Source organism: Saccopteryx bilineata, chromosome 3, assembly GCF_036850765.1.
Source record: "Saccopteryx bilineata isolate mSacBil1 chromosome 3, mSacBil1_pri_phased_curated, whole genome shotgun sequence".
Taxonomy (NCBI): domain Eukaryota; kingdom Metazoa; phylum Chordata; class Mammalia; order Chiroptera; family Emballonuridae; genus Saccopteryx; species Saccopteryx bilineata.
This window is the reverse complement of record NC_089492.1, coordinates 106,405,034-106,429,041: the sequence shown is the minus strand read 5'-3', so window position 1 is coordinate 106,429,041 and position 24,008 is coordinate 106,405,034. Positions and strand designations below refer to the sequence as shown.

At 35.2% G+C, this 24,008-nt stretch overlaps 1 protein-coding gene across 23 annotated transcripts in view; it reads left to right on the top strand.

Moving 5' to 3' along the window:
* The window catches only part of NRXN1 (neurexin 1), a 1,279,091-nt gene that overhangs the window by 1,215,137 nt on the left and 39,946 nt on the right, over window positions 1-24,008 (top strand). For 14 of the 23 annotated variants that reach the window (XM_066267112.1, XM_066267106.1, XM_066267104.1 and 11 more), the window contains one exon: window positions 23,593-23,680. In XM_066267112.1, coding sequence (XP_066123209.1) covers window positions 23,593-23,680 — 88 coding nt within the window. The remainder of the gene's footprint in view (window positions 1-23,592; window positions 23,681-24,008) is intronic. The other 9 variants (XM_066267113.1, XM_066267110.1, XM_066267111.1 and 6 more) reach the window with 1 other exon arrangement.

Below are 24,008 nucleotides of genomic sequence, written 5' to 3'. Positions count from 1 at the left end.
GACTCCCACATGCACCCCAACCAGGATCCACCTGGCAACCCCTGCCTGGGGCTGATGCTCAAACCAATCAAACCACTGGTTGCAGGAGGGGCAGAGGGAGAGAAGAAGTAGAGGGCTGCTTCTTTTGTGTGCCCTGACCAGGAATCAAACCAGGGAAGTTCATCTGCCAGGCTGATGCTCTGTCTATTAAGCCAACTGGCCAGAACTGATTTTTTTTTTAAGCATCTTATTCTAGAGTTGCATAGGTATAGTCTCAGGTGCCCATTTTCAATTATTCACATATGTGTGGTCCACATAATGGTTTATTTTGCATAAGCAAAAGTACTTTCTAGATCAATTACCTTCCCATTGGCTTAAGAATCATTCTTTTCATTTGCACTCCAGGATTTCTCTCAATTATCTAGATTTAAATGGATCCCCTCTCCATTAGGTTTATAGTGGTGTGTGTATAATTTGTGTCTGTGTAATATACTGCTAAATAATTAGTTTTTAAATAATAGGTTTAAAGCCTACATATAACAAGCTAGAACTTTCAGGGGTAATAGCTACTCTTGGGTTTGCCATGAGTTTCCTTAGCCTTCAAGAATTATATTTTTTATTTCTAAAATATTGACAATTATAATGTATAAGCAAATAATGAGCACCTATGTCAGTGTTTTTTGTGCATTTGATAGTTAAAATCTGTTAAAATATTTACTGATTGATTGATCTATATCAGAACTCTGCAAGATGTCATGGGTGATTCAAAGGAAAATAAGATACTGTCTTCAAAGTCCAGCTGAAAAGTCAGGACAAACACATAAAATTAGAGTATTGAAGACTGAACTGTTTAATCCTGCAGAACCAATTAATGAACATATATTTACTGGGTGTTAAGAAAGAGTTTAGTGTGGCCTACATTGATGGACTAATGTTTTTACTGCTAGGTATTCCTTGTGTTTGTTTGAGTAGCTCTAGTTATCTAGTTGCAAAATAAAAAACATAAAATCCAAGCAAATTAGATGGGATACACATCCCATAATACTGGTACCAGCTTCTGAAGAGGAGTTTAGGGCACTGAGTATATTTGAATATGAAGCAAGGTCCTAAGTATCTTGTCTTAAAACCAATCAAAGTGTGCCCTGGCCAGCTAGCTCATCCATAGAGCATCAACCTGGCATATGGAAGTTACAGGTTTGAATCCCAGCTAGGGCACACAGGAGAAGGAGAAGCACTCATTTGCTTTTCCACCCTTCCCCCTCTCCTTTCTATCTCTGTCTTCCTCTCCCGCAGCCAAGGATCCATTGGAGCAAAAGTTGGCCCAGGTGCTGAGGATGGCTCCATAGCCTCCACATCAGGTTCTAGAATGACTCTGGTTGCAATGGAGCAACTGCCCAGATGGGCAGAGCATTGCCCCTTAGTTTGCATGCCGAGTAGATCCCATCCGGGCACATGTGGGAGTCTGTCTCTCTGTCTCCCTGCTTCTCATTTCATAAAAATAAAAAAATAAAAAATAAATAAAAAAACAATTCAAGTGGTTATTCCCTCTTATATATGTTTTAAGGACAACATATCAATTTTTTAGAAGCCAGTTTTCATGCTCTGTGAATAAGAAAGTAATACAACATATGTATAACTTTTTGTTTAAAAATCATCTACATATTTTGTCTGTACTCATTCTTTTTATTTATAAAAATGAGTCATTGTTACTAAATGTTTTCCTTTAAACATAAGAAATTGTTTTCCTTTTAATGATTGAATGATTGGGATGAGTTAGTTTTCCAATAGTAAATTAGACACATTGGAGTAAGTGTAACTATCTCACGTCACTAGGGTATAATTAAATGTTTGTAAATTACTCCAGCAATGATTTTCAGCATACCTGATTCTATTTTCTTCTTTACATTTGATTTTGTTTGGTTTTTTTTGAAAGGGTACCTGCCAAAAAGCAAATAGAATATGAGTAGGTATAGGCAGTAAGCAAGGGTCTGACCTTGAGTGAAATAAGTTTGAATAAGTGATAATTATGAAACAGTCTATTGATGTTATTGAAATGGTTACCAATATAGTACTATTGTTTCCTCAGTAAGTAGTCTAAAATACAATTACTAATTGGAGAAGACTTCATGAAACATTCATTAGAACTGATTGAAACAAAAACTACATGTAAAATATCAAGCTGAATAGTTCTTGATTACTTTTCAAGCTAGATGTCATAAGATTAGGACGCTGTTTAAAGGTATCCTTGCAACAAGAATTTCCTAGATTCCTGACTTGGTTTCCCATATAGCCAGTGAAATTTAAATCACGGTAAATTGTGTCATTTTAAACGGAAACTTCTGATGCAATAACATATTAATACTGACCTTAACCTCTTTCTCTCTCTACCTCATAGTTCCCTAAGTGGTGCTTCAACTCTTTGTGAGACTATAGGAAAAGAGATGAGGGGTTTAAAATAATTAGATGAAGTAGAAAAGTATATGCTTGGTTTATTGGAAAGTCTACAATATAAGGACACTTGCAAACATATGCCATTCAAATGAGGATAATACATGTTTTATGTCTGTGAATATTACAAAAGGGGGGAATTTATAAGTTGGTTTTCTTATGATTGTGGTTACATTTTTTTCTTTATGAATGTATCCATATTCTTTCTTTTAAAGAAACTTATTTTATGTATAGTGGTTTTGCCAACTGATAGGTAATATATAGGATTGATCATTTACTTCACTTATTTTTTAAGTTTTTAAATAAATGTTTTAATTCAGAATAATTTAAATATATACACATGTTGCAAGCATATTATAGAGAGTTCACTTTTCATTGAGCTTCCCTAAGGCTAACGTTGTACTATATAGTATTGTACATTTGTCACTGCTATAAAATTAACATTCACTGTGCCCTTTGAAAAATGATTTGTTTTTAGAATAGTATCATAGATGCCACTGAGTATCTATCATCAGACAATTTTGGACAATTTTAGCATCACTTGGTTTGATTTCCAGCAATACCTAAAGGAATCCTCCTATTGCTACCCAGTATTTCTACTCAGAAACATTCAATCAAGTATATTAAGAAGAAAGACAAAAGAAAAAGAAATTTGTTTAGTTTGTACACTTTTTTTTTCTTTCCACCCATATAAATATTGGTATTATTTGGAAGCTGGTCTCATAATCTGTTTCCCCCGTTCTGTTTCCTTGGGAAATGTATACTGTCTTCCACTTAGAAGGCTCTGCTAAACTTTGGACCTGCTTTGCAGCCAGTTCACCTCAAATTCAACATATCCCATTGTAAGCAGGTCATTTTGGAGAGTTTATCTAATTTTAAATCACTTTATTCTGATTTATATAAAGGCATTACTGGAGACAGTAGTACTGCCACTGATGTGATGAGGACCAACCAGTTAATTTTCTGATATTTGATTTTGCCTCAGTTGTAAGGTGAGGAGTTTGTAGCTTTAATATGTTACAATTTTAAAGTATGAATAAAAGTGAATTTCCTTTAAAAGAAAAGGTTTTAAAGACAAGTGGTTTAAAACATAGACTGTTTTCATTTTTTTGAATCATCTCCTCTGAATTTTAAGATTAATTTGCATCTGGGATTTGCTCAGAAAATTTTCATTTTGAAACTAGTGTGTGGATAATTCCAGTCAAGACTAGCATTAATTAGAGGGAAAGCTCTTTTCCACTACCATAATGAAGAATACAGAGGCTCATTCACATTCTATGGCTGGGCTGCTAGATTTCAGAGAATTAGCAGTTTGGAATCTTAGAAACTCACAATAGGAGATGCTATACATGACACATCCTTTTATTTCAGCACCATCTTAACAAACAAGGAAATTTTTGTAGTGTGTGCATTGCAACAGCGATCAAAAATCTGTGAAAACAAAGAAAAGGGGCCCCATATTTTCCATTCTTTCCTTGAGTTCCAAAACCTCAACCTTTCCTAAGAGACCTTGAAGTTATTTCAAATCTATTTTGTATACGAGTGACAAAGGAGCTAAATTATTCATTGTAAGTGAAAATATTTATTACCATGTGTCAAGAAACTCTATTTCCTTTTCTGGTGTCCCTAACAAGAACCCTGTGGTGTAGAATCTACTAATTACCCACGTGAATACTGTACTTACCATGCATATTTTTAGGTTTTACATCAATAAATATTCTGTGAAGTGCTGCATTCTGAACTGAAAGTCCTTTATCCCTCAATCAGTTTTAGACTCTTCTCTAAGAAATAAGTAGCACTGTGGTTTCTAATGGAAGTTGTAAGAAAAGTGGTGACATAAGCTATCAACAACACAATTTGAGAAAAAATTCTCGTCGCCGATAAAGATTTATAGAAAAATAAATTTAGCAAATGCCAAATGAGATCCTTAGAGAATAAGGCTTTATAAGAATTTTTCAAGAAACATGAAAAAGAAAGTATATCTGGGTTGGCCACAAAAGGTTAGATGTATAGAAAAAATTATTTTTAGAGATATTTAAAATGTATATATAAAAACTAATATAGCTTACAGATTTCCATAGTAATTTCAAATATTTAGCAAGGAAATATTCTCAAACATGGGAAATGAAATTAGAACTTGGCCATTTATAATTTCTTTTTCTTATTTTTTCCTTAAGTGAGAAGCAGGGAGGCAGAGAGACGGGCTTTGCATCCACCCAACGAGAATCCATCCGGCAAGCCCCCTATGGGTTGATGCTCTGTCCATCTGGGGCCATTGCTCCATTGCTCAGCTACCAAGATATTTTAGCACCTGAGGTAAAGCCATGGAGCCATCCCATTTCCAGGGGCCAACTTGCTCCAACAGAGCCATGGCTGCGGGAGGAGAAGAGAGAGATAGAGAGAGAAGGAAAGAGAAGAAAGAGGGGAAGAGGTGGAGAAGCGGATGGTCACTTCTCCTGTGTGCCCTGACCAGGAATCAAACTGGGGAATCCACACATGGGGCCAACACTCTACTGCTGAGCCAACTGGCCAAGGCCACCATTTATAATTTCAAGACTTCTTAACATATGGAAGATGCAGTGATTGCATTTTTAAATGTGTTTTTCTATTTGTTAGCAGCATATAAACGTAGACAAGAGTTGGTGGATGTTCTGGAAATCAGCATTTTGAAGTACAAGTTGATATATACAGTAGAAGTTTGGCTATTAAAGGCATCTTACAATGATAGATTTGATTTCCAGGACACTTTTACCTTGAAACATTTCTACCTTATAGTATCCCCTGGACCCTTCAGAGTGTAAGAAGCACTATGGCAGTGGCACTAGAAAGAGCAAAGAAGGACAAGGTGTTATTAAGTGTAATAACCACCCACTTCTTGACCAGCTCTTTTCATTAAGGTCACATGAAATATAAGCCTGGAATCTGTTGCAGCAGCCTGGGAACATGTGGTCAATTTACCCAATGTTAGTGTCTCTCTTGGCTTGTTGCCTATTATATATTTTATTCTTTTATTAGGAGTAATTCCTCTTATCATTTTAAATTTATTTCACCTGGTAGAATTGACTCTGGGAAATATATGCGTGGATTCTGAAAGGATTTCATCAGATAACTCATTATTCTTTGATCATTTTAATTAAAGTGACTGAGAAACTAACTGCCTTTATTGTTTCACTGTCTATTGTTTGGTGCAAGATGTTCAAAGACAGGACAATCCTCTGGGATGCACTTTTCTGTTCTGTGTCTTCAGGTTTGGTATATAAGAGACATATTTGCTGCCAGCAAAGAGCTAGGTCCTTAAGAGTCAGGTTAGTTGACTGGTACCAAAGCAGAGCTGGTTTGATGGATTGAGTTCCTTTCCTGTGTGCATTTTATTTGCTTCTTTTCTCTTAAACCACTTTCTAGAATTGTGAAACCAAGACCTATTCTATATCTCACTGCCTGAGATATTCATCCTACTTCCCTAAGTCTGAAATACTGCTGTCACTGGTCTCCTTTATAAAATGGGATGAGATAACTCATCATTATACAAACATAGGTGGAGGAACCTTTTTCTTTCATTTTCTCCTTCCTTCTGCTTATTCTTTTGTCTATAATTTACTGTTTGCTTTGCCTCTTTTCTTTTAACTTTCCCTCTGATAGAAGTCTGCAAATGGCATTTATTGCTTTCTTTTGCCCCATTTGTGTCCCTTAAAAATCAAATTTTGAAACCAATATGTAAGTATAAAATTGCTAGGTCACAGCCATTATTTTTAGACCTTATGGAGGTCCAAAGACTCCACAGGATTTTATGCCATTAAAAGAAAGCATGTTGAGAATATTTTAACTCTTATGTGAATAGGACTCTCCAGAATTTTAGGAATGGAAAATATGATTATTCATCATAAGAATAGCTAATTTGGCAGAAACTATAGAGTTCTCAGGATGTAAGTATTGGAAATTATTAGAAATTTAATTTTTTTTAGGAAATTTAATTTTTAAGTAAATCTCTGACACTTCATTTTTAATTGTGTTGGTTTTATTTTATTATATTTGTACTTTGTTTAATTTTTAAATAAGGGAATATTTGTTGTTTAAATTTTTAGTTATTTGATGTCTTAATCCATAGTATTTATATACAAGGATTCACAGAAGGATGAGCAAAAATGGTGTCACTAGTAACAGCCTGTCATGGGACAGTTTCCCTACTTCAAACAATGGTGAAATAGTCAATATTATAATTACCTTAAAAGCACTAATTGTTTTAGGTAAAAGCTATGATATTTAGAATAGAAGTAAACTGATTGAACCCAATTAATTTCACTTAATAGAGAAAGCATCAGGCCCTGTACATTGGCAGTTCATCTTTGGCTGTCAGTGAACCATTTTATGAAATTAAAAATTATTATATGTATGCCTGTGTGCACATATTATATATACATATATTTTTAAGTGTTTCTTTTGGAAAAATTAAAGATTCATAGATAATTGCGAAAAAAGATACTGAAGATGCATTACGGTAGTCCATTTTCAAAGCCCAAATACTGATGTTGCTGTAAGTCCTAGAACAGGGGTTCCCAAACTATGGCCCGTGATCCGCATGCGGCCCCCTGGGGCCATTTATCCGGCCCCCGCCGCACTTCCAGAAGGGGCACCTCTTTCATTGGTGGTCAGTGAGAGGAGCATAGTTCCCATTGAAATACTGGTCAGTTTGTTGATTTAAATTTACTTGTTCTTTATTTTAAATATTGTATTTGTTCCCATTTTGTTTTTTTACTTTAAAATAAGATATGTGCAGTGTGCATAGGGATTTGTTCATAGTTTTTTTATAGTCCGGCCCTCCAACGGTCTGAGGGACAGTGAACTGGCCCCCTGTGTAAAAAGTTTGGGGACTCCTGTCCTAGAACTTATTCAGATTTCACCAGTGATGCATGCACATATTTGTGTGTGTGTGTGTGTGTAGTTCTATGCAGTTTCATCATGTGCAGCTTCTTGTAACCACCACCACAATCAAGATACTTAACTATACTTAAGACTCTCTTGTGTAACCCTTGATTATTACATTTTAATGGGACCTGAGGAGTCATCTACTCTCAACTACTTATTATTGGGATAGGGAGTGACTTGCCCCAGGTCAACAAGTTTGATAACTATTGAATGCCTAGTGGCATCTCAAAATGCTATGTCCTAACCTAGACCAGTTTCAGGAATCCCACCTACATTCTCAATTTATAAAGTATGCAGTTCTACAAGTTTAAAGATAAGAGAATTGAAGCAAACAAAAGCTTTAAGGTAGTTGAGTTGATCAATTTCATCGCAATGCTTAATTTTTAAAAAATTTGTTATTCTGTTACTGAATGTGTAATGGGTAAGGGAAGATTAACATGAATGTAAACATTAGATTGGCATTTCAGACATGTTGCTTCAGAGTCTCTGCATGGTTGCTGGAGGGGAATGTAGTTATTATCTGTAAAGAATACAGATATTTAGATACAAATGATATAATCTGTCTCTTTACCCAGAGAACTGAATGCCTACTCCCTTCCATTCACATGCAAACACACCAGATAATTTAATAATTCTTTTCAGTTGCCTTTAATTCTCAGTTTAATTTAGTTACCACTTACAAAATTATTGAGATGAGGTTTGGGGGCTTTTGGGAATTGGAGGAGTCACAGCCTGTGATTTGACCCACTCACCAGTTCCGTAATCACTTTGGAACCATTTTCAATGCTATACACTGTGGGAATAAACCTGGTTAGAGAAGAGTAGATCAGAAATTATTTAGAAAGAGTGTAGGATCAAAGACTTCCCCACTATATCAGCATCATAGAAATTAGAGATGCAAAAGACCCATTAACTGCTTTGTCCTACTTTCATGGAAATTGCACTGAACATTTTTCAAAAGACCTAATCTATTTCTGTTTAAAAGAAATGGGAACTCAATGGAGAATCCTGTTAAAGCTTGAAACTGCTGATTGTTGTGCTTTCAGAATTGTTTTTCCTTTTAGATCCACTTGACAGTTTGCATTGCTAATTATTCTGTTCCCATTTGTTTAATTCCAGCATTGCTGCAGGCTTTTGAAGATGGGGGAGAGGCGGGAGCAGGGAGCACCACTGCAGTTTTAAAGTACAGTACTGTACATCAACAAGCCATTAAATGAAAGAGTGTAGGAAAAGAATGATTATGTTGTGTGTGTGCGCGTGCGCGTGCCTGTGTGTGTTTTGCAAGATGGATCAAAATTAAAGCAAGAAAGTAAACTTTAAACAACTACCAGGCTTTGGTAGCTAGTAACAGTGAAGGTTTTGTCAGTAACCAAAATATAGGAGATAGCGGGGTCCATTGTAGCCTCATTTTACATAGGGTACTTTGTATCTTAATGGATAAGTTGCAGCAACAACTTTTGCTAGTAAATCTAAAGAATATGCATTCTTAGAAATCCAGGTGTTTTATTGTTGTTTTGCAGGTGAATGATTTTTTTAAAATATTGACTTAATTTGCATAATACCATTTTTGATGGAAAAAGCCTTTAATTTTAAGAGACTGTGTTAAGAATTATCTCTTTTACCAAATAGCTTTAAAGCTTTTCAATTTTTATATTTTGTGAATTCCTATATGGGGGAAAATGCTTTTTCCAGGAATTGCTGCTTTTATTGCCAATGAATCATTAGTACATTGTGCAGGTTTTGTAATTTAAAAGCATGAACTGAACCATTTAAGAAAATTGAAGTAGTGATGACTCAAATGAGATAAAATTACTTCTTTTGTGTATCTTTTTGTTGTTGATGGTGGTGGCCACGCCTTTGGGGGGGCAGGGAAATTCTATTTAATGACTAGAATTACATACTTTAATTTCCTTTCCTGCATTATAGGATAGAACCCTTTTCAAAAAATATTCTACACTTCATTAGACTGAATGTTTGTATTAATTGAGCATCATTAAATAATTGTAATGCTTGTTTAAGGATACATCAATTTTGACTGTGAAAATCAGTAGAAAAAATTTTTACAGCTCTTTCATATAGGGAGTGCAACTCTGTGTTTGTTACAATGGTGAAAATGACTGTTGTTGAATTTATGTATACACCTTACCTTAGAGAAGGATTACTGGGCAGGTAAGAGTAGATGGTGAATGACTAGATATCCATATTTGCAGAATAGGTAATTAGGTAGGAAGGAAAGAAGGAAGGAAGGAAGGAAGGAAGGAAGGAAGGAAGGAAGGAAGGAAGGAAGGAAGGAAGGAAGGAAAGAAGGGAAGGAAAGAAGGGAAGGAAAGAAATGAAAGGAAGAATGTAGTTTCTGGTTGCTATAAGCAACAGACAGCTATTTCTAAACCTCTAGAGATACAGTGGATAGCAAACATTGTGTGCCTAGTGATTTCAACCTCCACACATGAACTCAGTTGAATGCTTGAGAGCTAAGACGAAACTCATACACATTCTTGCAAACCATTGCCATGGCAACATACTAAAAATTTCCAAGGTTTGTCTCCCTCGAGATTGCACCTGCATTTAGCTTATTGTGAAACAAAAAAAGAAGGCTTTCCAACTTGAAAATGCTTAGAAATGATTGGGAATATGTTTTGAAATAAAGTGGAGTTTGGAAGTTGAAGAGCAAAACAGAACATTCAAGAAAAAAGTACATTTCAATTCTCCATGCACTCCTTGGCATTCTTTCCACTCCTACGTCACAATACTCTAGGCAAGGGCAAATGTTGATAGTCTGCCTATTGGAGATTTTGGTGCTTTACTCACTACAGTGACAAACATGCTGTCTCTGGCAGATTAAAGGTAACACATATGCATGTCTAGTATAATAATGATAAAGGCAAGAATAGCTAAGATTTCTGTAGCGTTGATTATGCACCAGGAACAGTGTTAAGCACTTCATGGATCATGATTATCCTAGTTCTTACAGCTACACTGCAGAGATTGGTACTGCATCTTTCTCATTTTTACAAATGAGAGGTTAAATAAATCATCACCCAAGTTTTAACAGCTCCAGATTTAAACTCAGTGCCCATACACCAATCAATGGGGAGCAAGAGTACAATATCCCATAAGCAGTACTGGTGCTGCTCAGTTTGTCAAGTGAAACGCTGGTCCTAGGAAACCAGAAAAGGGGCTACCACTGAGAGCATCCTTCTCTCTACTCAGGATGCATGGAATGATTTACCCACACTGGGTAAATATACCTGACCCACTGCATGGTAGCGTTAAGTTCTACCTAGAAGTACAAGCCAATGTTCCCCCAGTGTCTTGGGTAGCAAGGTGATCAAAGACAGGGAGGCAGCCACCTTCTATATTCCGTTATTCTTTTCCTTCCCAACAAACCCAATGGAGTACCCAAGGAAGGTTGGCTCCTGTCTGACTAGGTCTTAGAAAATAGAAATTGATCTATTTTGAGTCTAGCTACAGTAAGATTTCTTGGACTTAATAAAATAAAAGCCCCTTTGAGATCTATTGTGGTAAAAAAAAAATATTACTGGTCACATAAATAAAAGCACTATCTTTATAAGAAACTTTGCATTTTGCAGAAACTAGCAGATCTTGTGTCTAGCCTCATGAGCTTACCTGAGTTCTAAAAAAGTACCTATGCTTTCTTGAGAGTCTCTCTGACCCTCTTTCTGTTGCTTAGTCTTAATTTATTATTTCTTACAATAATTAAAGAACCTGGATTTTCTGGACTTGTAGCTCAAAGCAGATCTGAAGGAGCAAATATGAAAAGGGACAAGGGTGTCTATAAAGCCTAATGGTGATAGAGAAAAGAGAACGTTTTGTAAGAGCAGTTATCGACTGAAAAGGGAAAGAGCATTCTGGGGACTCACGGAGCAGAAGAGTGACACAAACATTTTTGGCATCTGAGATCACTACTGAGTTATAAGTACTGATGCTCCTAACAAGGATTCTAAGCCATCAAGCAAAGCTTGTTTTTTGAGCTTTCTGTTTAAAAGGTGATATGTGATTTCAAAAGTTCTCATGATGATAAAGGACATATTTTTCTTGTCTTTAATCAGCAGGTGTCCCAGTAATAAGAAGGAAGGGAAGAGGGAGGCATTGCAGAGGTGTGAAGGGAAGAAAAAGGGCACATGCAGGTGGGAGAGGTGTGATAGCCATGTCGAGAAAACACATTAGAACTGAGTTGGACTGATGGTAAATGCAAGACTGGAGAGGAAACGGCTATCCAAGAGAGGATGTAGTCAATCCCTTAGCAATCTAAGTGTTTAAATGTGACCATTACTTATCACAACTATATATTTTAATGGCAAAAAATGTGTGAATACTGTTTGAAGAAGCAATCATTAGACAATCGCATACCTAAATAAAACACCCGAATACATGTGGGAAGAGTTTAGGCACAGATGCCATCTAATGAAATGTGTGCACAAAAGCAAGCTTTCTACTGAAACTCCGGAGCACAGTAGAAGACAATTAGCAATATTCTCCCCCGGCATCTGCACGTGTGTTCTGTGTGTTCTGTCTGTTCTGTGCTCAGTGGACTTTGCGCTGAGCACTCTCTGCTCGGGCAACTCCGATTTCCTCGTGTTTCTTCAAGGCCTTTCTTCAAGTTTTCAATAAAACATAGGACAGAAGTGAAAGAGACAAATAAAGTTTGAGAAACTTTGGAAAAGTAGCATGTTAACCCCGCGTTATTTTTGTTTTCTCCCACCCAAACATGAAACTGGGAGCAATGGAAGGAGTGGGATGCTAACTGGATGGGGAGCCATGAGGCCTGAATCTACTCTGGAGATGAGTCCGACACTGAGTGGTGCAGATATTTGATACTTCACACCTGAGAGTGCCAACTGAGGGTGTCCCTCTCTTTATTCTAAGGGGACCAGAGAAGAAAATTCAGAGTGGCTCCCAACTCTGAAACAGATAGGATTTAACAATGCATGGCTACATCACACAGCTAGGGAGAAGAAAAGCACCTTGGCTTTTTCATACATTGATGCTATTATTATTATTTGAGGTGGTTTTTTAAAAACTGCTCTCATATCAAATATATATATAATTTGCTCTGTTTATAGGATGTTCAAACATGGAAGTGTGGATTTAAGTCAGGAAATTGTACTTTATTTATAAAGCTTATGTCTGTCTAAAAATCTCAGGTGGCCAGTGCTAGGAAGAAATGTTTCACATTGCCGGCCGGGAGAGCGAAGTGTACAGAGCCAGCCATGTCTAGATAATAAATACTGCTAGTAACATCTTCTAAGTGCCAGCCACTATGCTAGACAGTGCTTCTGTCTATACAGCCTCACAGAATATAATAGTCATAATAATCTTGCAAAATAGAGATAATTAACTTTATTTTTACATAGGAAGGATTGAAGAGAATTTAAGGAGTTTGTCCAAAGTCACAGAGCTCATAAGTGGCAGAGCTGGGATTTCAGGCCAGTCTGTGTTGCTCTTAAACTCATGCTCTCCCATGCTTGGTGGTCAAAGATTTTCCACTCATAGACAGCCTCTGTTTGTCACACATTTGAAGTAAGTTCTTTATGCACTTGTAGGCAGCAAAGACTTTTTCCTTATTGTATTCCTCCTTTGCTTAACTCCTATTTAATCAAAGGTATTCAATACATGATTATAAATGGATGGATGGATGAATGGAATGGATGGATGGATGGATGGATGGATGGATGGATGGATGGATGGATGAATGGATGAGTGAATGGAAGAATCAAGCAAAAGGTATAAATGTTCGGAGTGCATTATTTTCTGCACTTATTTCTTGGTCTGAATTTGATGACTGGTCTCAGTCAGCCCTTGCCTTTATGTAGTTTGTTTCAGGATAAAAATAAAACTTTCATCCTTTAGTTAAATTTTGAAGGAAAATGTTATAAAGGTATAGTTTTTTTATAATTAAATAAAACTACTTATGATTTAAGACGATTTCAAATAGAGTTCAGGGGAGCCAGGGAGAGTTGGAGAAATGGAATATAAGAAAAAAACCCAGAATGATAGTTAACTATTTTTCAGTTCTTTCCAGAAAGCAGGCTCTATTTATCTTTTAGCTTTCTCAAAGGACAGAAATGCTTCATAAAAGCAGGCAGACCAACTTATTACAAGATATTTTTAGCCTTCTTTTCCTCTAACTTACAATCATTCTCTCTTTTTGGTTAAAGATATTGTCACTTTTTGCTATTTCTCTACCATAAATTTCTAGCCATGAGATAAAACATGGAAAACAGTTATAAAAGTTTATTGTCATTTCTAGAGATGTTAGAAGGCAGATAAAAAGTGTGACTTTTGCCACAATTCTCATCTTACACTCTGAGAAGTTATACTCCTGGAAAATAATCTATACTTCCTCACTCTTATTTTGAGATTTAATGAGCTGTTATAAATAAGCAATTGTGAAAATATACACCTAGGCATAGTGAGCTTAAGAACGTCAGGATAGAATTATTTGAACTGATTCTACCAAATTAAGGTTTCTATATATCATTTCTTCTATTTTTAAAGTCAAGATGAATCCTTCACTCTTAAATTGATTGATTCTATTTTCACAACTATAGTTATTTTTATAAAACACTTTTATTTAAATTGCAAATACTTAAAGAGATAAGCCATACTTTAGAGCAGGGGTAGTCAACCTTTTTATACCTACTGCTCACTTTTGTATCTCTGTTAGTAGTAAAATTTTCTAACCACGCACCGGTTCCACAGTAAAGGTGATTTATTAAAGTAGGGAAGTAACTTTACTTTATAAAATTTATAAAGCAGAGTTACAGCAAGTTAAAGCATATAATAATAATAATAATAATAATAATAATTACTTACCAAGTACTTTATGTCAGATTTTCACTAAGTTTGGCAGAATAAATCTTTATAAAACAACTTACTATAGTTAAATCTTTTTATTTATACTTTGGTTGCTACACTACCGCCCACCATGAAAGCTGGAATGCCCACTAGTGGGTGGTAGGGGCCAGGTTGACTACCATTGCTTTAGAGTGTGATTACATTTTCCCATCTATATCAACATATTATTGACAAATTTACATTTGTCAATCATGAAATTTAAAAATGTTTAAAATATAACAAAAACAAATTTTAAGGTGTATGACTTAGTATATTGAAGTACATATATGCTGTGAAATAATTGCCACAATCAATAGAGATGACATTATTTTTTTTGTACTTTTCCAAAGTGAGAAGCTGGGGGGGGGGGGGTGCTGACAGACTCCTGCATGCACCCGACCGGGATCTACCTGGCATGCCCACCAGGGGTCTGGAGCATTGCTCCATTGTGGCTGGAGCCACTCTAGCGCCTGAGGCAAAAGCCAAAGAGCTGTCCTCAGTGCCTGGCAAACTTTGCTCCAATGGAGCCATAGCTGCGGGAGGGGAAGAGAGGGACAGAGAGGAAGGAGAGGGGGAGGGGTGGAGAAGCAGATGTGTGCCCTGGCCAGGAATCAAACCTGGGACTTCTACACATTGGGCAGATGCTGTACTGCTGAGCCAAATGGCCAGGGCCAGAGATGACATTTTTAAATCGACTCTATTGAATTCCTATTATAGGATGTTCTGAAAGTGTAAAACTATCCCACAAAAGTTAATGAAATAAGCACATAAGCAGTGCCTAAAATTTTAAGTGTAAACATAATTTGGATAGGCAAATACCTCCACTATTCTATTGCACTAAGAAAATATGGCTGAGTATCTTATAAGAATTAATTAATATGTTTAAATCCATATGGAGGACACAATCATAGACAAGATCATGTTATATTTACAAATACAACCACTGCAGCAAGGAGCATTGCATGGCATGGATCACACTTAGTCTCTTCTTCTTCTTCTCCCCTCTGCATCCCCCCTTCTCTTTTTTTTTCTATCTTCTCTCTCTGTCTCTCTCTTTCCTTAATTTTCAGCATTTGCTACCTGATCAGTTTTTTTATGTTTATCTGTTCATTTAGATGCTCTACATATAGTAGAACATGCATTGGCAGTGACACTGCTCAATAGAAACACTCATAGAGTTGCTGGTCAGATATTGGCTTAACTGGGGGAGCTTAATATAGAATGCTGCATATATTTAACCCATGGGGGAAAAATCAGAAAATCAACTTTCTCTTAACTAAATCATCATCATTCCCAACTACATCCCTATTTCTTGCTGTTACATACTCCAAGCATTGTATGGAACAAAAGTTCTCATATATTCCCAGGTTGAAGTTCTATCAAGGAGACATTGGCCATGGTACTACCTACCCAGTCGGAAATAAATGTGCCTGTGGCTCCTTCTATACCTTTGATTTGCACCCCTAATTCTAGGGCCATCATGTAAATGAAACTGCCCCGATCAATAAATGCATTTCTACACCATATCTGGAGAAACAACCAGTATTATTAATAAACAATCACTTCCATTTATTTAACTCCAAGATGTATTAAGAGATAATTTGAAAAAATCCTAATGATGGTTATACGAGAGAGACAAAGATAAATATCACATTAGCACTTAAGTGGTGAAAACAGTAGTTAATAAGAGAGACCTTCAAAATTGGAAGGATTTTCATCAGTTGATTAATGAGAAGAGAGAAAGAGAGTTCATTGAGTTAACTTTGTAGCCAGCTAGGCCTGCGATGTTCTAAGTAGAGGGGAAAATTCAGTAATTTACATCTTATTTTCAGTCCCCAAGAATTAATTTATGCATTTACATGCAGAGATAAGAGGCAAGGTGTTTAAGCTCTTTAAAAAATAAGAAAAGACTAGCACAAGTAAATAAAGAATGTTCTGGATTTTCTCCTTTTCAAAGTAATTTCAGTTAATAATTGAATTTTTGTAACTGGATTTAAAAAATTTTAAACTCTAGCATTCATTTTATTCCCTTTTTAAGTGTAATTTATGCACCATATCAAGTGGTGCAACAGCTGTGTGTATGTGTCTCCATGTATGTGATTGCTTCATAGAAATTTTAGTGGTCATTTATTAAAATCCAGTATTCTCCTTTTGCCACCTTTTTAACTTACTTATAATTTATTTTACCATGTATCTCTATAGACCCCATCAACCTTTAGAGAGCAAATACTTTCAAATGGATAGATGGGTAGATGAGATGAAGGGGTGATGAATAGATGGATGGAAGTCAACTAAAATAAGAGACAATTAAAATCTACTGGGAGTCGAGATAATACCATAGCTTTGTCACTAATTAGCAGAACAATGTGGATAAACAGAAACAAATTTTTGGCTTCATTTTTCTGATATATAAAATGAATATCCCTAAGGTCTGGCTCAGTACAAAAGGATATATGAGTGCTTGACTGAAACTTGATTCCATTCCCCTATGTGTTCAAGGCCAACACTGCAAGCTTGGATTTTAGAGGCACGTTAGTTGGAATAGTCCATCGTTGGCATTTTATAATTATAAAATCTGGTTTTGGTCTCATAATAAATAAGGATTTTCAGTTCAACCTGTGTGACTAATTAGCTTTTTTAGTAACAGTAATTGAACCAGAATTTCATACTGACACAGCTAGAAGCCTGGATTTGCATTCTAAACATCTGTCAGTATTGAATTTGGAAACCACCAAACCCATTTCAGGAGGTGCTTTATCCCAGCACAAGCCAAACAGAGAGGGAACACATTGGATGACACACATATTCTAGTTTTCCCTTCAGCACTTCACTCCACTGTCAGTAGTCTTTGGAGGTCTGTACTCCTCATGGATTCTAATTAGTGAGAATCCAAGAAAATAGATTATTCCAATATCTTTCTAAAAATATAAACGTTATTTTAACTTTCATTTATTTATTTATTTACTTATTTATTTTTGGCCATCTATTCTTTATGCTTTGGCTGAAGATGGAAAACAATATAAGCATAGAAGTTATCATTAGCTTATAGAAATAGTATAAAAGATGTACCATCCTTTTTAAAACATAAATTTAATTTCAACCTTCCTGACATCAACTTTCTATTCTGAAGATTTATTTTTTTGCATAATTTTACCTAAATATGTTTTTCCTTTATTAATCAGAAATCCAGTTCTTTTCTTTCTTTCATAATATTCTTTATATTATTTTATTTTTATATTTTAAAATTTTTATTTATCGATTTTTGAGAGGGGGAAGGGAGAGGGAGAAAACATTGACTTGTTGTTTCACTTATTGATACATTTATTGGTTAATTTTTTTATGTGCCCTGACCCAAGATTGAATCCACAACCTTGGCATATTGGGATGGTGCTCTAACCAACTGAGCTACCTGGCCAGGGCCCCATAATTTTATTTAAATTAATTTACCTATGGTATTATTTTTGCATCCTTATTTTTCCCTTTGAGTTTTGCCTGTTAGAACATCCAGTAGAAATGTATATCAAAATGTGTGTTAGAATGAGTAAGATATTGTGATATCTTTACCACAGTAGAATTTTTCTATCCAACCCATTCTCACCAATCTGGAACCATCACATACATTTTAAGCAGCCAAGAAAATCTTGAAGAAAATTGAATGGCTTTCAAGTCTGTCTTTTTTCCAAGCAGGCAGCTGATTTATGGTCACTTTTTGTAATAACCTAAGGCGTCAGTTGGGGAAAAAAAAAACATTAAAGAAATGTGAAAGCTAGCTGCTTTCAAGGATACTTAAGCTTTGCCCTAAATATTCATGAATGCCAATGTTCAAACATTTGAATGGAGTAAATGAGTGCACAAATTTTTTTTCTTATTTTTTTGAGCAGGCACTTAACTATAACCCTCAAGATAATAGCACCTCCACCTACATTCTGAACAAGCATATTGTGGTAAATATTTAATGCAGTAATAATATGGGAGCACGGTTACATTTCTAGAAAAATAAGTTATTTAAATTGCCTTAATTGTTATTTGTATTAATGAGTGATTTGTTCATATGCTTCATTGGGCACAATAAGTTATTTGCAGGTAAGAACCAGTTAATACCTTGTTAGGCAGTGAACACATTTTGTGACCATCAAAAAATGCTGTAGGTAGATGAGATATTTCATGTTTGATGGTGACTAATTGATCCTCCTTTTTTCTTATTCATATACTGGAGGTAGAATTCATCCTTCACATATTGGATCTGTTTATCATTTTTATTTTTGATTAAAGAGCCATGTTATTGACATCTTTATATGTTCTCTACTACTCAGAAAACACAACTGATAAATAAGAATAAAAAATTTGAGACAATGGACACTACTGTGGGTTCTATGCAGAGTCTCTAAATTCTTTTGCACCTTTAATATCATTGTTGATTGACTAAAATTACCAATTTGATATATTTCCTTATTGGTTTGATTCATCAAATTGATCCACTCTTTGGAAATTGTATATATGTATTATAAATTTTTGTGTATGTGCAGTTATTGCTCTTGGTAAAAACTGTGATTTCCTCCAGCTCCTAGAAACTTCTCATTCCATAGATTATCTGTGCAGTGGGTCAGACCTAACTTGGGGAATTTGTAACGTTGATTCAGAATCCTGTCATCTTGTTTTCAGGGAAACACACCTAGCAATAAATCTTTTCTGGAAAGAATATCAGATTCAGTCCTGAAAGCCAGACATAAATGCTCTCTCTCCCAGAGCAGCCTCATAGAAACAAAAGTATTAGCATGAACAAGTGTCCATCAATTAGCCAAACATACCACATTTCAGCTAGAACCATACAACTCTACCTATCAGTTTTCTCAACCAATTGAGCCTAAATGTCCTTTATAGCAGTGAAAAGTTAGCCTAAATAATATTATACAAGTGAGCGCCATTGTGTGAAACAATATATATTTTTTTACTTTGTCTTTGGATGTATAGCCATGCTATTTCTATCTAGAAACAGTTTTAATTGAAATTTTAGAATAAATCAAGGATTGCTTTGCTTGCATAAAATTCACAATGGGCATCCTTTCAAAAGAGCAAATTCACGGTTGGAATTTGCTCTTTTTCTCACAAAGCAGGTTTTTCCTGGTGGTAGATATTTTAGGTGTTTTCATAGGAATGTATCTATTTTCAGCAAAGCTGTTTAGCATGAGGAATAAAGTTTAAGAATGCTGTTCTTATCAAAGATGTTTGAGATTAAGTTTATGTTTCTTCCTATTATATGTCTTTACCACACTGATATGCAATTGTGCTATATTTTAGAGAGTCATAACAGGTGAATATGCAGCAAATTCCACCATTATGGGTGGAGGAGGGAAAAACTCTCTGTGAGATAAAAGCACAAAACTACACTAGTGTTTCTCTACTTTCTTACCTACCAAAGGGCTATTCCTAATAACTCTGAACATTAAATAAATTAGTCTAAGTTCCTTTAAAATTTATTTTTCAATTACAGTTGACATAAAATATTATATAAGTTTCAGGTGTACAACATTGTGATTGAACATTTATAAAACTTACGAAGTGTTTACCCCAACAAATCTTGTACCCATCTGGCTCATCTAACTTCTTACTATATATTAACCACAACCTTTCTCTCCCATTCTCATTACATTTTTCTACCCTATAACATATTGTTTATCGACTGAATATAATGAATTAAGTGTCAGTGCCTTTAGTTATTTAATTTTGTCCAAGTTATCTTTTTCTCTTTAGGGAGACTGCAATATTTTTAGTAGACCTTTTAGCAAGAACAGATGCTATGTGAATTCACAGCCAACCCTGAATTAGAGAAGATCAGCGTGGCACTTTGACCTCTGAGTGGTTAAATGTACAGTTTGGGACACTTCTAAATGGATAGTTATATAAAGCTAATGCTTTCTCTTGATCACCATTCTGTCCCTTTCAGTAGGTAGTCTCTCTTCTGAAAAAGGTTATAAGCATCAGCAAGAAGTCTACTAAAGAATAGAATTGATTAATGTGACATATTTGAGTTTCTTTCTACCACTCTCTCAACAGCATGTTATAGAGAGGCCATTCCAAAGTCAGTGAATTAAATTACACAGTTTGGGCTAGAAAATTGTTCCGTTAATTTAGCCTCCAAAATGAAATTTAATTTTTTTTGTACTTGAGACACTTACTGATTTTTCATACAGCGATGATTTCTGCCTACACAGCTATTGATTTAATATTTTTATTCACAAGACTGTTGCCAGTTGTGTGTGTGTGTGCGTGTCTGTGTGTGTGTGTGTGTGTGTGTGTGTGTGTGTGAGAGAGAGAGAGAGAGAGAGAGAGAGAGAGAGAGACTCTTTCTGGATTTTAATTTCTGAAGGAAAAACTTGAAAAACAAGAATATATATTCATTATACAGGAAAAAGTACATTAAAAACTAAATTATATGTAGTTTTTTGATAAGGTCATATTTGTACAGATTTTTTTTTTCTACTGTAAAGGGCTATCAAAGGTACTATTTAATGGGTGACATGTTTTGTTATTTTAGGTACTATGTTTTGTAAAAGATAACATGGAGACTTTTCTAACACTTTCTGTTTGCTATGAAATTGTTTTAAAAAGTTGTTGAACATAGAAAATAGGTCCACTTTTAAAACAAAATTGAACTTTGTGGCTAAATAATTTAGTCTGCATGGAACACTATACACCGAGTCACATATTTTCAGTTCATGAATTTCTTTTAAGAAGCAGACTTTATTTTGTGGACTTGATGTTTGACATCTAATTCAGAGTTTGAATCTAGGCAATGAAAGAGGTAGGCTTAGTTCAACAAAGTACCAATAAAGCTACTGTATTTTGATTACATAATACCATGAGGTTTTACATGGAGAATAATTCACATGTACAACTTTCAGTTTAATATCTAATATTACATTACTTATAAATGTAGTGCAAGAAAGATTAAATTGGCTCTACATTTGTGAAATGATAACAATGTTGAAAATATTGCAGCTTTTATAAGCATTCACAATGTGGGTCTATTCTAGGTACTCTTTGTGTACTAATTTAATTCTTACAAGAGGAATTATCATGCTGTCGAATTTTTAGCTGAGAAAAATAAGGCACAGAATAGGGTTTAAACTTTTAAGTCAGAGTTTCTCAACTTCTGTACTATTGGCATTTTGGATCAGTATATTCTTTGTTGTGGTTGGGCTGTTATGTGCATTTCAAAATATTAACAGCCTTCCTGGTCTCTGCCAATAGTAGCTAACACCATCCATGCACACCCCTCCCCCCAGCCAACCTCAGTTTAATTGTATCACCTGTAATGTCTCTAGACATAGCCAAATGTCCCCCAAGTGGGAGGGGAAAGGGGGCAACATTCCTGCTGGAATGAGAAACAGTAGATTGCAGAAATGTATTCACATCCTCCTATCAAGAACCAAACAACGATGACCTTACACTGATTTCATCAATACAGTTAACATTCTTCAAGGAAAATGAGAAATTCTCTTGTAACCCTGAAATTAATTTTAGAGAGTGTTCACTATGATTGAGAAAAAAGCAGATTTGTACTTGAAGTTAGCACTTGAAAAAGCGAATTATGTTCTCTGGGGCAAATTGAAACAATTGGCTGGCAAGACCTCATAATCCAATAACTTTCTATTATCAAGTTAGTTTGGATGTTAGCCTGCAAGATACGCTTGTGCCAAAAGGAGATGGGATTTTGCCTTTTAAAGCTCACTTTAATGAAAGATACCTATGTGACTACCACACCAATTGCTGATATCACTAACAGGAAGAGTTTCAATGCCAGGAAAACCAATATTTTGAACTTTGTCTTTTACAATAACCGCAGCAAAATGAATGAGTCCTAGCTCCTAATTGTCTCAGAGGAATTAAAAACATAACAATATGAAACTATCTCAAGACGCTATTTAAATGCTTACATCTAATTAAAGTTATATTGTGATGCATTAGCATATGAAGAATGCCTTTGTTCTTAATTAAAGATGCTGTACTTGTGAGATTTTTAAGTCTGATTTTTGTCACAAAAGTGCCTTAATCCTTGTCTCCATTTTTCAAAATGACACAATTTTTTGATATTTATTTATACTTTAATCTCTGACTATATTAGCCACTCTTTAATGAAACCAAGTCATATTATATTTATGCTTTTTTTTAAAAATGTAAGACCTATATTATTTTTTCAGTTTTTACTAAGGTATAACTGATATATTAGTTTTAGTTGTACAACATAATGATTCACTATTTATATTGCAAAATGATCACTACAATAAGTCTACTTAATATGCATCACAAGCTATATTAACTCCACTTTTAACAAAGGATTTTATTAACATCACTATTCTGAATATTGTCTAAACAATTAAATCTCCTTAATCCTTAGCTGATGTAGTGAGATATTTTTCTTCGTGTTTCTTAAATTCTCTGTGTGTTAGCATTAGCCAAATCTGATGCAAACCTTTACAGTTTCCATGTAATAACTATGCTGTGTTTACTGCTGCTTGTAAGTGGCAATAAAGAACAACCTTTAGTGCTTGTAAATGAGTTAATTATGTGACTAGCTGCTTGGATTTATACACTCTGCTTTTCATTACAGTGATAGTTGTCTTTTTCTGCTGTAAGTGCAACAAAGCAACTAGAATGTCACAAAAAAAAAAAACAACATTGTCATCTCTTTCCTATTTACTACAAAGTACCATCCCCCTAAATATGCTTTTCATTTATTATGAAAACTTAAGAATAAAAAAGAATGGGGACATGATACCTGCTGCTTGAATGTTACAAAAGTGATAATTTAGTGTCAAAGCTAAATACAAAATTTTCAAATGTCTATATTTGCTTCCTTTTTTTTACTCCAGTGGAAAATATTGTTTTTGAATAACCATAAGTTATATCTCAAAGATTCATCAAACTCTACCTGGTCTTGAATATAAAAGGTTATAGCTATTCTGCTTTTAGGAAGCCAAACACAAGTGCCGCATAAAACCTACTGATGCATCACTTCAGGGCTGTGATAAGTTTCAAACCATCTGTTTCTGCCAGGTTGTTTTAGACCTGCACACTCCTCTGTGCAGCGTCGCCGTGCAATGGAATGGATAGAAATCTGCAAGCTGGCAACCACCATTTCCATGTCCTCATGTAAAATAATCTGTGATGATGTTTTCATAAATATGCAAATACCTCCATGAGAATTCTAGACTAAGTTGAAAAAAAAAATGCAGACTTTGTGTCCTTGGGAAGGGATATGCTAAATTTTGTTTCTCAACCTGTCAGGTAAATACAAATGGTATTTCAATTGTCAGTGAGACGAAGATGAGAAGCTTTGTTAGGTCTCTTTAAATTAATCTACTGAATGTCATTCTTTTACAGACCACAGATGACATCCTTGTGGCCTCAGCCGAGTGTCCCAGCGATGATGAGGATATCGACCCCTGTGAGCCAAGCTCAGGTGGGTTAGGTTAGTCGACTTTTTTTCTTACTTTCTTTGCTTTACTTTAAATCTTTGTTGCATGCTATAGTCCTTAGAAAAGCCTTGCATTTAAATATAGAAGTCCATCCTATTATAGTGTTATAAAGTAACGTACCTTAATTCCGCAGGTTACATAGAGACACCAAGGCAGGATACAGAAGAAGTTTTAGGAGGAGATTTATTAATAAGCTGGCTACATATGACTTACACGGGGTATAGCTAACCCAAATCGTGCAGCCTCGAATATAGCTCTGAGGCTAGTTATATAGACATGATCACATACAGGTTGGGGGAGCATGACACAATAGTTAATTAC